At 38.8% G+C, this 13,955-nt stretch overlaps 1 protein-coding gene across 2 annotated transcripts in view; it reads left to right on the plus strand.

The window, feature by feature from the left end:
* The first annotated feature begins 706 nt into the window (after positions 1–706).
* Positions 707–13,955, plus strand: part of tpk1 (thiamin pyrophosphokinase 1) — a 78,463-nt gene continuing 65,214 nt past the window's right edge. For both annotated transcript variants that reach the window (XM_059327334.1, XM_059327335.1), the window contains exons 1-3: positions 707–778; positions 3,467–3,557; positions 9,271–9,345. In XM_059327334.1, the coding sequence (XP_059183317.1) occupies positions 3,515–3,557; positions 9,271–9,345 (118 nt within the window). In that variant the 5' untranslated portion in view covers positions 707–778; positions 3,467–3,514. The remainder of the gene's footprint in view (positions 779–3,466; positions 3,558–9,270; positions 9,346–13,955) is intronic.

Below are 13,955 nucleotides of genomic sequence, written 5' to 3' on the forward strand. Positions count from 1 at the left end.
CATGCCAGTTTTCAATCTCTCCTCTGCTTTTATCATACCACTTTCAGTCAGCAAGGTGGCAGAGATAGTTTGGAAGATCTTGGTTCACTCACCTTGCTGTACATTTTTAAGCTAAAGACTATAGACCCTGTAGTTCTCCCTGTGGAGGGGGATCAATGAAGCATCTAATTGTCTGACTGTTAATGCTCCATTAAACTAAATTAGAATTAAACATTAAAATAGTCTCCTTCGATAAAAGTCTCATCATGTACGGGTCAGTGGTGTTAATGCAGATCTGTTTTAGGGGTTCTTGACATTTTAAAGATTTTAAGGTGCACATACACCTCCAAATATAACGACATTAGAGCAGCAGACCCTGTTTTACAAGATTTATTTTACTCCCTATATTGAAAGAATTTAGTTGCTATTTTGTTCATTAAATATTTAATTGGACATCTGTTCAGTACCCATATTGTAATGTGGCACATAATGGTTAAAATGAAGAGTGAAAGCAGTGATTGCAACAGTCTCTTATTGGAATAATTCACCAAAAAAACTTACAGTGAAATTAAACTATTTTTCAATTAACTGGAGAGCCCTAGAGTTTCTCCTTAAAAACCTCAGGGGTTGCCTTTGAAAATCTCAGCTTTTAAATCAATGTACAAAGAAAGCGCATTTCCACGTTTGGCCTCTAGGAGTCCCCGTAACAAATCCCCGCCACTCTTCAGTCCTGCTGCTGTGAGCTCAGTGTGCTTTCTTTGACTGTTTATAACATTAATGGCGGAAGTCGCTTCATTCGGTGAGTTTTTAAAAATAAAATATTTAGAAAGTAAAGCAATGACAGGTTTAAAATATGAAGTCGGCTTATTAGTAGTGAGGCATAGTGTCGGTATGTGTGTTGGTTATGTCAGAATATTCTGGTTCTGTAAATAACGAGAAGCACCGATGCTCATTACTGCACATGTATTTACACGCAGCTGCGTTCAAGTGTTGTGAAACTAAATACACCGTCGCTGCTAAGGATGTCAAAGTCCACTTCCCCAAGGAAGAGTGGCTGGCTACTGTTAAAGGAGCTTATAATTCTGTGGTTTAGCATAGTTGTAGCAGCGGAGTAAGCATCATGAGCTGCTGCACTGGGTCAGTTTATGCATTAACACACAGCTCACAGTGCAGTCGATTATTTTAGCACCTGGAGAAACTGTGGAGGCAAACCAGCGACTAGTGTTTGTGTGGCTCATTGATGTTGCGGCTTCTGCATTAAAACATAAACGTATAATTAACCAGATTTAAAGTGTAACGATTTTACTCTAAATTATTTGAAATAGGCTACTATACATAAGCTGTTAATAATGTACCACTTAAAAGAAAAAAAAGAGAGAAATTAACAGGGTTCATACGGATGCTTGAAATCCTTGAAAATGCTTAAATTTAATGTTGCATTTTCAAGGTTTGAAAAGTGCTTGGATTTTGGATGAAGTGCTTGAAAATACTTGAAATTCTTACTGTATTTCCCTTGCAGTCTGACTGCAGATAATCGCATGTTCAATGAAAAAAATACTACATTGAATATTGAGATTAGCAAAGTGTACTTTTGGTTGTTAAAAGCGTAAAACCATCGCTTGCCTGTTGGTATGGTTGAGTGAAATTACTCCTTTTAGCGTGTAAGTACTAATCTAAAACATAAAACTTACAACCGTTGTAAAGTACTGGAAAAGCTTGAAAATTGACCCTGAAAGTCCTTGAAAAGTGATTTAATTTGACCACTGAAGAAGCGTATGAACCTTGAACTAAGAAAAATATTATCGAGCAATTCAAATAAATGAATTAAGCGTAGATTAACGATGATCACTGTAGGGACAGTGATTGTTTGAAACAAATTATTTAAAAAAAAAACAACAACAGTACAATTGGTTGCATAATTCCATTTTATGGTAGGTAATATTTAATGAATTTGCCAAATGTTTAAAGTCCAATGTGGTAGTATGTTAATAATTGACACTGACACAGGGTTATAAGTTTGGGGACTATGAGGGTATGAAGGAGAAAGGATTGCTATTGAGGAGAGGTCTAACAGGTTAGCTAACTGTGGAGTGTAGCAATCTGCAAACTGGCCTATAAGGCTGAACTAGGGGCAACTTCTTCCCCCCCAAAACAACCCATCAATTCCCCCCATAGTCCTGCAGGGTCGCTACAGTACATTCTGGCATTCAGCCTTAGCCAAACTAAAAGCTTTTCATTATGCAGTGAGTGATTACTGATTGATTCTTGCTTACTCAAATTACTTCTAAGGGCTGCAGGTAATGATTAGAATCTGCCAATAATTTACTTGAATCACTTCTTTTTAAATCATTTCCATTATGATTTGCCAGAGGCCAGAGAGTGTCACTTCAGATTGCTTGCTGTGTCCGGCCAACATTCCTGAAGATATTCAATTTCCTACTGCATGAGACAAGACAAGCTGCAAATCCACACACGTAAAAAGCTTAATGTTAGTTATTAAAGTTCTGCAGATTAATTTTCTGTCGAATGACAAATCGAATAATTGCATCTTCTCTAATTATTATATTTTAAATTAAAAAAAAGATGTTGCTTTCATGGTTTGCTTCCTCTCCAGCAGACAGAGTGATGAATGTCTGGTTCCAGTGTTGATATTATCATCAGGGCTGAACTATAGAGATTGGGATGTCGGGCTAGTTAATCCAAAAGAAATTGAACACAATTTTCAGAGCTAATGATGGAAGTTGCTAATGAGTGAGCCATCTTGCTTCCTTATTATGTATGTTAAGTTACACATGTGCAGTACTGATGGATATTGATGCCAATCTTTAGAGTCTAACGATCAGCATTTTTGGCACCCTCAAAAAAACATATTAACAATTCAATAATGGTAACAAATGAGACTCAAAATGACTAAACATAAACATGTATTTAACGGTTTAATGCCTGCAATGTCTTTGTTTGCTAAAGTAGATATGCAATCTATCTGCAATGCACTTATTTTGAATTAAAAAAAAATCAACTCAATAAATGCCAACAGGTGATCAAAAACTAGACTTTTAAAAAAAATCTTACATACATAAAAACTATATGAACAATGTTGTGTACTATCCTTCTCCAATGTTGGCTCAATGAAATACTATAATAAAAGAAATCATCGGCCAGTGCTGATTACCTGGAAATGGCATCAGACAGATTAATTGTTCTACCACCATGCTAGATATACAAATATATACGCACATTTTTAGTTCAAGTGTCAATTTTGTGTATTGAGTTGCAGTGAGCCAACTTTAGTGTTGTTGAGCTCACGTGTGCATATGTTTTTATTCAGTCTATTTGCTTTCAGGTGAATAATTAGAACAGGAATCCTGGCGATAAACTGAGCTGAGATAAATTGGAAAATTAAATTTCAAACAAAAACCAAAAGGGCAAAATCTAAAAAAGATAAAAGGGAGAAGACTAGCAACAGTGTCTGTCCTCCTCTCCTCAGTTCCAGGTGAGTCGGCTGATTGAAGACGGGCTCCTGTGGATCCTGGCCATGGATGAAGAGTTGACGCCTTTGGACTGCCTGCTGCCCTCAGGTACTGCCTTTCAAACACACATTCCCCAGGCACAACACACACGCAATCAATCAAATACGCAGGGCCATGCACATATGGCGTGTTCACCCACAAGCCACAAACCGGGACCCAAACACAGATCTGTATGCGTCTGATCAAAACACACACTTACATCACTGTCACACTTGTCTTCCTCTCTCTGCTTCTCTCAGTCACTCAGACACACACACAGTCTTGGGGGAATTAAAACTCAAAAACAAATCACTGGCACTTTCATGACAACAATGTGTATATGTATGAGATGCGCTTCCCTGTGTCTTTTTTTGTTTGGCTGCGTACATATTAAATGAATCATTGTTGAAAGAGTCTGATGTGTTTGCTTGTAATGCTTGCTGTTTGAGAAATAAAAATCTTTTGAAGGCATTTTGATTATTGAAATATTCTAAAAATAAACAATCTTGCTCCTGACAGATTCACTTTGTTCAAACAAAACACTAGAAATAGTTAATCCCACATTCTCTCTTTTCCAAAGGTATGTAGCTGTGTTTTTGTGGCAAGAATATATTCCCTTAACATGTTCTGTATCTGCTGATGCTCTTAAAAAAAAAAAAAAAAAGAAAGCCTCCACATGGTCATCACCGGCTGCCCTTCAGACCTGAGCAGGAAGCTGGTTATAGCCGCCTTTAGCCACTGCTCTCAGGTCAAGGTTTATGTGAGCTCCCTGTTGGTGTGAGTGAGTGTGAAGGAAGGAAAGCTGATACGAGCCTAAGGGCAGGTTTTACCCAGAGCTGTAAAGGTCACGGGGATTGTACAACAGTTTGGCCTGTAGAGGAGACAGCCGGCTCAAGTAGCTCTCTCCGTCTCTCATGTCTGTCTTGTAATAAATCTACTGTTACATTTGTTATTTCCATGTCATTTTTTAGATCTGTTTTATAAAGAGCTACATGAAAAATATTCCAGCTTTACATGCTTTTTCGTGGTATTAAAGAGGAGAGCCAATGGTTGAGTAGCAACAGATACACTCTGTCCAAATTAAATGGTGGTGTGGGGTTTTGACACTGGCGCGAAATATTGTCCACCCACAGAAAGATATAAATAGAGAGCTTAGGAGTGAAAAACAAACGTTCTGTCCCTAGAAAACTCAGCAGTGTCAGAGATATTGCCTCTCTCATCCCTCTTGGATTCACTGGGACTGGCTTATAGACATACAAGTAGCATGCTGTGTGCACTTAACCCATGAGGTATACAAGCATTTCAGGCATCTCTGTGATCTGTTGTGTTGCATTCCGAGTAATTTCCTTAAAAAAGTAATTTGCTGGAACCACTTTCCTTCAGCCTTGACCACTGTTTGGACAGCTGGAGAATCTTTTGTCAACCTGTACTCTACTCGAACATGAAATACCTGGTCTTGACCTGTTATTGTTTATGTTTGCCTGTACACAGAGTGGAATTTGAAAAAAAAATACACCACCAAGCAGGAAAATGGGTCGAGGAATGCAAGTTGCAATGTCAAGGACAGTTCTGAGGTGTTGAGTTGATTTTATATGAACCTGGAATCTTAATGGATAAAATAATAAATAGGAAGGTCTAACTGAATGATGAATTATAACTTACTTTATTTTGAAATGACTGATTTGACAGAACCACAATTTCATAAAGACAGACCTAGAATTATAAAATGCCATTTATTAACCTGTGTAGGGTCTGGGCTAGACATTTATTACAGCCAACAGCATGCTCCTAGTCTTCCAGTGATCTTCTGACTCTACGTTGTATTGATCACTACAGTAGTGAATGAGGACAACCTTCCTGTAGTGAAACAGCAACACAAACAGACGCTCTCAACAGAGCGTTGAGATTGAAACAGCTGTGTGAGCAGAAAACGCCTCACTAAATGTCACAAAATAGACGACTTGTAATAAACACTGGTCTCACACCCTCAGTGGGGATTGATAGATTTAATTGAATGGAATCCTATTTGATCTGTGAGATGCGCGTGCGACAGATGTGGGGTTTATTTGTTAAGCGTTTTATTACTTGTTTGTATAACCGACACAAAGCATACTACCTAATAATATCAGAAATGGTCACATCATAGACACTACCACTAACTTTTCCTGTAACACATTGCCCACAAATCGCATTAACCAAAGTTGGTCAGCCATATACTAGGTTTTGACCTCGTCTTGCTGTTAATGAGAAAAAACAATGTAAGACTCTCTTTGAACTTGTGATGATAATTAGGGCCACGGGGCAATCGCACCAAGCACTACTGTTATACTGTGGATTTTTTCTTCTTCCTCTTCCGGACGCAATTTCGTCCTGCTACTAGTCCTACAACTTGAAGAGTTGCAGGACAAATTCTATATCAATACAAATTTTTCGCGACGTAAGTCACGAAAAACTGCCCAAAATTTTGCATTGAAATGAATGGGACGGCCGGAAAAAAATGAGTGAAAAAGAACAATAATTGGAGATTTTGAAACGTCTACTTCTCCGGCATAATTTCACCTAGAGACTCCATTTAAACTTTAAACAGTAGACACAAGTCTTGTGTATCGGTGTATTAATCCACGTTTCGATAGGTCATATAGTTTTTTATCAATCCCTGTTCAATGACCATGATAATTTTTGGAGAAATTCTGAGATTTCTGTTATTGCCTTTGATCTTTGATGTGATTACAGTTACAGATACACACACACACACACACACACACACACACACACACACACATGCATGTAAGCGTGCACACTCCTCACACATGCATACATATGCTTCAAACACACACACACACACACACACACACACACACACACACACTTTGAGGTTAAAGGGCATAGTTTGAAATCTCTGAAGAATCTCATCATAGTGTAGCCCCCGTGGCCCTTTCAGAATTTCCCCCGAGGAAATTTTCTAGTTTTTCAATATTATCCGAAATAAATTAATCAGTTAATTGTAAAAATAATCTACAGATGAATGAGTAAGAATAATAAAAACCAATAGTTAAAGCCCCAGAACATAATTGAGTGCCACAGGAGGAGCAGAGCCTTGGGTGTCAGTACTGCATTGTGCACAACATATTTATAATGGTGTAAGTTGTTTATGGCACATCGTTTTCTTCTTTCTTGCTCCATTGATTGCTGTTTGAAAGTTGTAATCCCCCTGTTAGACCACAAAGGCCACTATAATTGTGCTCCTGTGTGTGTACATGTGTTTGTATATACTTGACATTCTCGCACGTGTATGATTTGCGCAGAGCAGGAACACACAGCACAAAAGTGGTGTTTATTTTCTGTGCTTGTACAGCTCCAAAATCAATAGCACTCAAAGGCCAACATCAGTCAAGAGACACTCACTTCTGATAGGAGGCTATCAGCAGGTTTGAAGCATCTATTGAAACAAATGTTTACTCAAACATGGTAGCTAAGCATTACAGGCTACGCTCTTGAGTTTGCACACTGTACAAATCCAAGATTTATTCTACAGATTTCACACATTGTGCAAATATTCCCTGAAATGGTTGCAGATCAGAGCAGATCAGAGCACACAAGTCCTCCTGATGATATAATTTTCTCGATAAATCAATCACTTTCTTTCAAAAGTAAAATACACCTTTAAAATTCTTTGTATCATACACTTGGAAAATCTTACTCTAATCTGCACAGTACAGTGAAATGCTTTTTACTCCATTAGATAAGTTTAGAGAATATTTCCATGGTTGCTTTAGTTTCATCTCTTGCAGGAAGTGCTTATCTAGAGTCTCAGTGGAGAATATAAAAACAGCCCCTGGATGTCTGCATTTTAAAATCCCTCGTGTGCAAAGTTAGCCTTTTAAATTTCACCATTTTAATTATAAATGCCTATTCCTGGAATATCCATGTGCTTGGATTGTGTGTGTCTGTGTGTGTATGTTTGTGGTGTTTATGCTGTCTGGCACTTTAGAAAGAATTCCAAGGTGACATTTCTTTGAACAGAGTGCACAAAAGGCCGCACACCTCCTTGTGTGTGTGTGTGTGTGTGTGTGTGTGTGTGTGTGTGTGTGTGTGTGTGTGTGTGTGTGTGTGTGTGTGTGTGTGTGTGTGTGTGTGTGTGTGTGTGTGTGTGTGTGTGTGTGTGTGTGTGTGTGTGTGTGTGTGTGCGGGGAGGTGAGTGTTTGTACAACGAGGGGTTATCTGAAAAGTCACGGTTGGTTGAGTTTGTCTTTTGTTCTCTGTACACCTCCAGCCAATTAAGAGACAAGACTGACAAATCTACTCCTCCTCTTTTTCCACCTCCTTGTGTTCTCCTTTCTTTTCCTCCTCCTTTGTGTCTCCTCTTTATCCTCTCTTTCCTTCCTCTTCCCTTTACCATACTCTGCTGGGGTTGACTTTCGTATTGGAAATGACCTTCCAGTGATGTGAACTTTTTAACAATATCAAGCCCACTGCTGCAACAAAGCACAAACCCAAAGGACAACTTTTTCTCCACACCTTCTCAGCCAAGTCAAAATGTACTCTATAAATCCAAAAAGTTTGTTTTTTTAGGAAACAAGTTGCTGCACTTTTTCAATGAGAATTTCATGAAATCTGAACTAGTATTCCTCTCCTTTCCTCACTATTGCTTTCTCTGGCCTCACTGCATTCTTGATGTATTATGAAAGGTATATTGGGGAAGGGAAGCTTCATTAGATATGCAATGTGGTGTTGTTCCAAAACTGGAATCCAGTTGTGTGGAATTTACATATACAGATGAGGATTGTAGGGAGAGGCCATTGTAACCACTAGAGTGTTGTTTAAGCTTGCATATGGCATTTTGGCATTGCTACAAAGGGCAACAACGTAAAAAATAGATGAAAAACCATTCATGATGGCAGACATGAGAGTGAAAGATAAATGAGCAAGCAGAGAAACGGCTAAGTGTGAAGGCTAGGTTGTGCTTTAGTCTTTGCTCCATTAAGGCTTTTCTTGCACCTCTGTTTTCACTTTGTCAATGAATGCAGAGTTTTCCATTATTTCCCCCCATCTCCTGCAGACAGAAAAATGACAATTCTAAAGTATTAGTCAGGGGATCTGCATTTGAAGCAGAGCAAAAGAAAAGCTGAGAGCAAGATGGATGGGGGGTTGAGAGAGGAAATACATTTGTGAAATGATGCACCCTGGGATAGAGACTTTGACAAAGAAGCATGGAGGTACACTGAGAGGAAAGAGGAAGGTTATAGGATGTCAGGTTATTTTCACTCATGCTATTTTGAAAGGGTTTTCTGTGTTTTCAAGGTCAAGGTATTCAAATAAGCAGAAATAGAAGAGATGAGTGCAAGCCTAAGTACACACATTGTGGTGACCCTGGTCGATGAGAGAAAAGGTACTGTAGTTGAGGGAAATTCTTGAATAATTTGGACATTGTCTATACTTTGGCTACATTTTGGTACCTTCCAATGTTGCAGAACTTTAACAAAACCAAGATTCCACATCATGACATTTGGAATGGTTTCTGTTTTTAATCCTTCCTCTTATGTCACTGTCTCTGCGTGGAGCATGATAATGACCTCATTAACACACCATTGTTTTCATTTTACATTGTTTTCACTTTATTTAGCACATTCTCTTTCACAAACTGCAGCCTTCAAACTGTACCTAAGAGTTATTTTTTAAACATGCACATAGTGATTTGTTATGTTGTGCTATGTGGCCATTATGATTCTTCATCTGATTGTTAATGATTCATACCTGCCCCTTCTTCTATCTTCTTATGTAGGCACGCAGAGGATCTGTCTGATTGTTTTGAACCAGCCTCTGGATAAGGACTACCTACACATCCTCTGGAACAAAGGTATATCTCTTAATATCACTTAGATTCCATCTGCATGGAAGCATGCAGCATGTAATCTCCTGATGTTTTTAGCCGGGCTGTGCTCTCTAGCCTGTGTAGTCTCCGCTGTGCATAATCTTAATTACTGCCATGTCACTGAAAATGCCCCTTCTCTGCCCTCTGCCCACACTTCCTGCGGGATGTGTTTTAAGATGACATATTTTTTTTGCAGAAAATAATTTTCCTTCCTGCAAGGTTGACTTATTTAATTTGTTTTATTACTCCTGTGGTTGTATGACCTGAGCAACTGATACAATCAAAACAAAGCTTATATTATACAAAATGCAAAATTCAGGGCATTAATATGAGAAGTTATTTTATTGCCCCACAGACACTGACTTTTTTGTATCATGGTTAAATGGCATAATGAGTTTTGAATGTGAAGTTTCCGTTGGGTCATTTAATTTCACTCATAAACCTAAAATGTTTTTGACCCAATAAAAGCTATATTGTTATTTATTATAAACAGTGGTTAAAATAAAGTTTCTTTGTTTTTCAGTTGATCCCAATCTTCATTCCCAAGTCCTTTTTAAAATGTTAGACCAAGCCGTTTCATAGTTTATATGGAACAAAGGCCCCATTCAATTAAGAAAGACACTCTTGCAGTTGCCAAAAGCATCGCCCTTTTAAATTACCAGATGTATTATTCGGCAGCAAATACACATAACATACTGAACTGGCCACATTGTCATTATGGCCTTAGAGGCTGGGTCCCTTCTTGGGGACAGATGGAAGAAGCTTTGTGCAGATCCCTTAAAGCGCTGGCCTGGGCCCGAATATTTTTGCTTCCTCCTAATCTAAATAAAAGCCGTTAGTTAGTCACACAGTGTGAAACAGTTTAAACATCACTGCTAAATTCAAGCATTTCCAATAGTCTCTCCCTGCAACAACAATCTGGTTTTGGCTCCATCTCTGAATTACTCTGCCTTAAGGATGTGTTTTCACATTTGCAATTTTGCATAGAACACCTTTCTAGACTTCTTGTTGCTTCATCCTAAACTGCTAGGTAATATATTAGAGAGCAGTGTCCCGAACAAAGGGGTTATTTCTCATTACAAACTCCACACAATCTCAAGATCTATTAATAAGACAGCAGTGGGAAACCGATTTAGACTGTGTGTTTCAGAATGATGAGTGAGACAAACTATTGGACAGAATTCACTCCCCCTCCACCTGCGCTGGCACAGTCTTATTCAACTTAATTCATTGAAATAAACTGGACTAAGGTCAAGCTGTTAAAATTAAACCTGATTAAACCTCCATGTGAGAGATACAAGCAGGCTCCAGCAAATGTTTTGGCTTTGCCCCACATTATCAACCTTTTGGAAGTCAATTTTTGATTATGTCTAAAGCATTTAAAACAATCATTGACCCATCACCACGCATTGCTCTGCTTGGCCTTCCACTCAAAAATGTTCCTGTACGTATATCATTCATTATTCTCGTAGGTCACCAGCTTTCACAGCACTGAACCACATACTTAACTATCTTTTTTTCTTTTTATTTAAGGCTACAGAAAGCACTCTTTAAGCAACTCTTAGGCCTCAAGGTAGCAAAAATAGCACATCCTATTCATTCATTTATTCAAGTGTGTATACATTAATTATAGCTAATTAATTGGTTGGTAAATAATGTGAACACAGTGGCAGTAAGAGTCCACTCAACTCAGCGGGGGAGTGACAAGGTTGAAATAAACAAACCTCCTGGACCCAGGACCCCTGCGTTCAGAACGTAGGCGTTTCAGTCATAACAAATCGACTCGCAGAACACTGAGCGGTTGCTTACGTCTCTGAGGATTCTTGCAGCCTTTCATTAGAGGAGAAATGGACTAGCTCGTGACCAGAACAGATACTTTACAGTCATGAACAAACATATTCACACTGAGGCACAAGCCTGAGGCACAGGCCTCAGTGTGAATATACACATACAATACAATTATACACATACAATTAGCAAGAAACTAAGTTTTCTGAAGGACAGGGTCTGTGCAGTCACATTCAAAATCTCCAGAATGGGTCCACTCTCACTCACAGTTACAGAATGCTCATGGGCATTTTGCTTGATATTGCTGTAGATGGGAAGAACTGTGCTCACTCACGTTCACATCAGCAACCTGCTGGTCACGGGTTGCTGGCAATTTATGAACCAAGGAAGTCCCCTAGATCCCAACCGCTGTTCTGTAGTTGGAAACTAAAGGATGTAGAAATGGATTTGATTTTCCTTTTGCTTCATGAATACTCCAAGGCCCATTATCAGACTGAAAGACAAACAGAAGACAAAAGGCTCATCGTTAAAACGAGGAAAAATAGGGAAGTAGAGCTCCAGACTCCCTGAGGTGTCGCTTAGGAGATGCGAGGATGCATCGCGGTTGTGCCACTTGACTGTGATGTATTAAATATGCAAAGCTGACTTTGAGCCTTTAAACCAGACACTGTCATCTCAACCTGTATCCTTGTTTTTCTTTTGAATCAGGTGAACTGATCAGAAACAGAGCCTAATGGAACAAGAATGACTTGAACCAAACTGTGCGGAATGTCTTAGGCACACAGTTGGTTTTTCAAGGACTTAGTGGAAAGAAGTGGCCTGGATCACTGGTTCAGCAGTTTTGATGCTGAGACCATTAAACAACAACACACTAATCCATAAAAAATATACTACACAGACTCATGCAATCAGGGTAGAGGGTTAGTAAGCAAAGTAACTTTGAAGGCAAACTTGTGATTAAAATTACATCAGATTTAATTTGAATGAACACAGCTTTGATATTCTTATCAACTTCGCAAAAACCCAAGAGGCACCTGAGCTCTTTCCATCACACAGCTCTTTCTGTATTTGCCTTTATACTAAAGGACCTAGAAAACGTTTAATGGCATTAGACAAAGCAATTTCCTCATCTGATTTCACACCAAAGGTTGCCTGTTGCCACAAGATAAAGATTCTTTGGCTAGTTAATTAAGTCAGAAGGATAATATATATATATATATATATATATATATATATATATATATATATATTAATGTGTGTATATATATGTATATATATGTATATGTATATGTATATGTATATATATATATATATATATATATATGTATATGTAAATTATATAAGTCCTTCACTGTACATCCAGTGTGAAGTGGATGCAAAAACATTTATTGCTTGTTTATCTGAAAATTGCAGTTATATAATTTGAAATGTATTCAATCTCTTCAGTGTAAACAATAACTTAATTGAAAACTGTTTTCCAATATTCAGCCGAAATTGTTTGTTTGCCAACATGTGGAGATATTAGTCTTGTAATAGATTATTTACACCCTGTTGATTTTAGCTGACCCTCAACAGTGCTTGGAGATTGATATTTTTCATTTAATATCCTTATTTTGAAATTCAAACTGTGACCAGACGAGCAAAGTTTAACTAGTGTGGTTATACTCCAGTGATTTACATTCGATAAATATGTATGTGGGGCTATTGCATTTCCTTTTGGTGACTGGTTCATTTATTTTTGTTATCTCATTCAATACAGGACAGAAAATCATTAGAAAAGTATTGCATCAAGTCATCAAACCATCCAATGGCACCATTTTGCGACCGCTGTGAGATAGATGGATGTATCAGATGTACTTTGACAGTATGATGCAGCTTGATAATGTCACATGACATTTGCTTCCTCTTAGATAAGGCGATTTTTTTAAAGTTTCAGAGAGATTTGGGGTGGCTTCTTAAGTGCCACAAGCAATGCTGTGGTGTGGATGTCAGAAATTGGGAAGGCTTCTTGATCGGTTTTGCTTTTGGCAGCAGGGCACATGGGACTTGTAGAAGTTTTGACGGATGATGATGGTGCGTGAATGGCAGATCTCAGATCTCTCGCAGTGTGATGGTAAACACGCTTGTAGCAAGTTTATCGTTCCTCACTTGATATGCCATGTATTTTTAATGTTGTTTATGGTATAAGCAAAGCATCAGTGTGCGCATGAGCGTGCCTGAGTGTGTGTCGCTCTCCAGATGGTTGTTCACCTGGAGGCGTCGCAGCCAGGTCTCCGCCCTCACAGACACACTCGCATACACACAGCTTGCTCATGTTCTCTGATGTGCTGCCCCTGGGCCCCGTCTTCACCTGTGGGAGAAGAGAGGTAGAGCAGCAGGGAGCAAAGGAACGATAGAGGCTGGAAGAGCACAACACTGATCAAAGGGAAGCTCATTTACAGGTGCCGAGTGTGATGTTGGGGAGTGGGATCAAGCTGCTTATCTCACTAACGCACCCTCTCAGTCATCTAGTCCATCAGTCACCCACTTGCTCATCTAGTCAGTCCCCCACTCACTTGTTCATTCAGTCAATCAGTCACTCATTTACTTACTTCCAGATCCTTTGCTTACTTCACCGTGTAACAACACAAACAAGCAAATCAATAAAGCAATCACTGAAGGTAACTCTCTCTACGAGACAAAAGACAGGCCTGTGTCTGATTTTGAGGTGTATGAGCATCACCCCATCAGCCAGTCGACTATCAGCCTTGCAATCAAGGCTGGTTGGATGATGTGCCTGCAGCGTGTTGACATGCACTTCCACACTT

This window comes from Centropristis striata, chromosome 23 (genome assembly GCF_030273125.1).
Source record: "Centropristis striata isolate RG_2023a ecotype Rhode Island chromosome 23, C.striata_1.0, whole genome shotgun sequence".
Lineage (NCBI taxonomy): Eukaryota > Metazoa > Chordata > Actinopteri > Perciformes > Serranidae > Centropristis > Centropristis striata.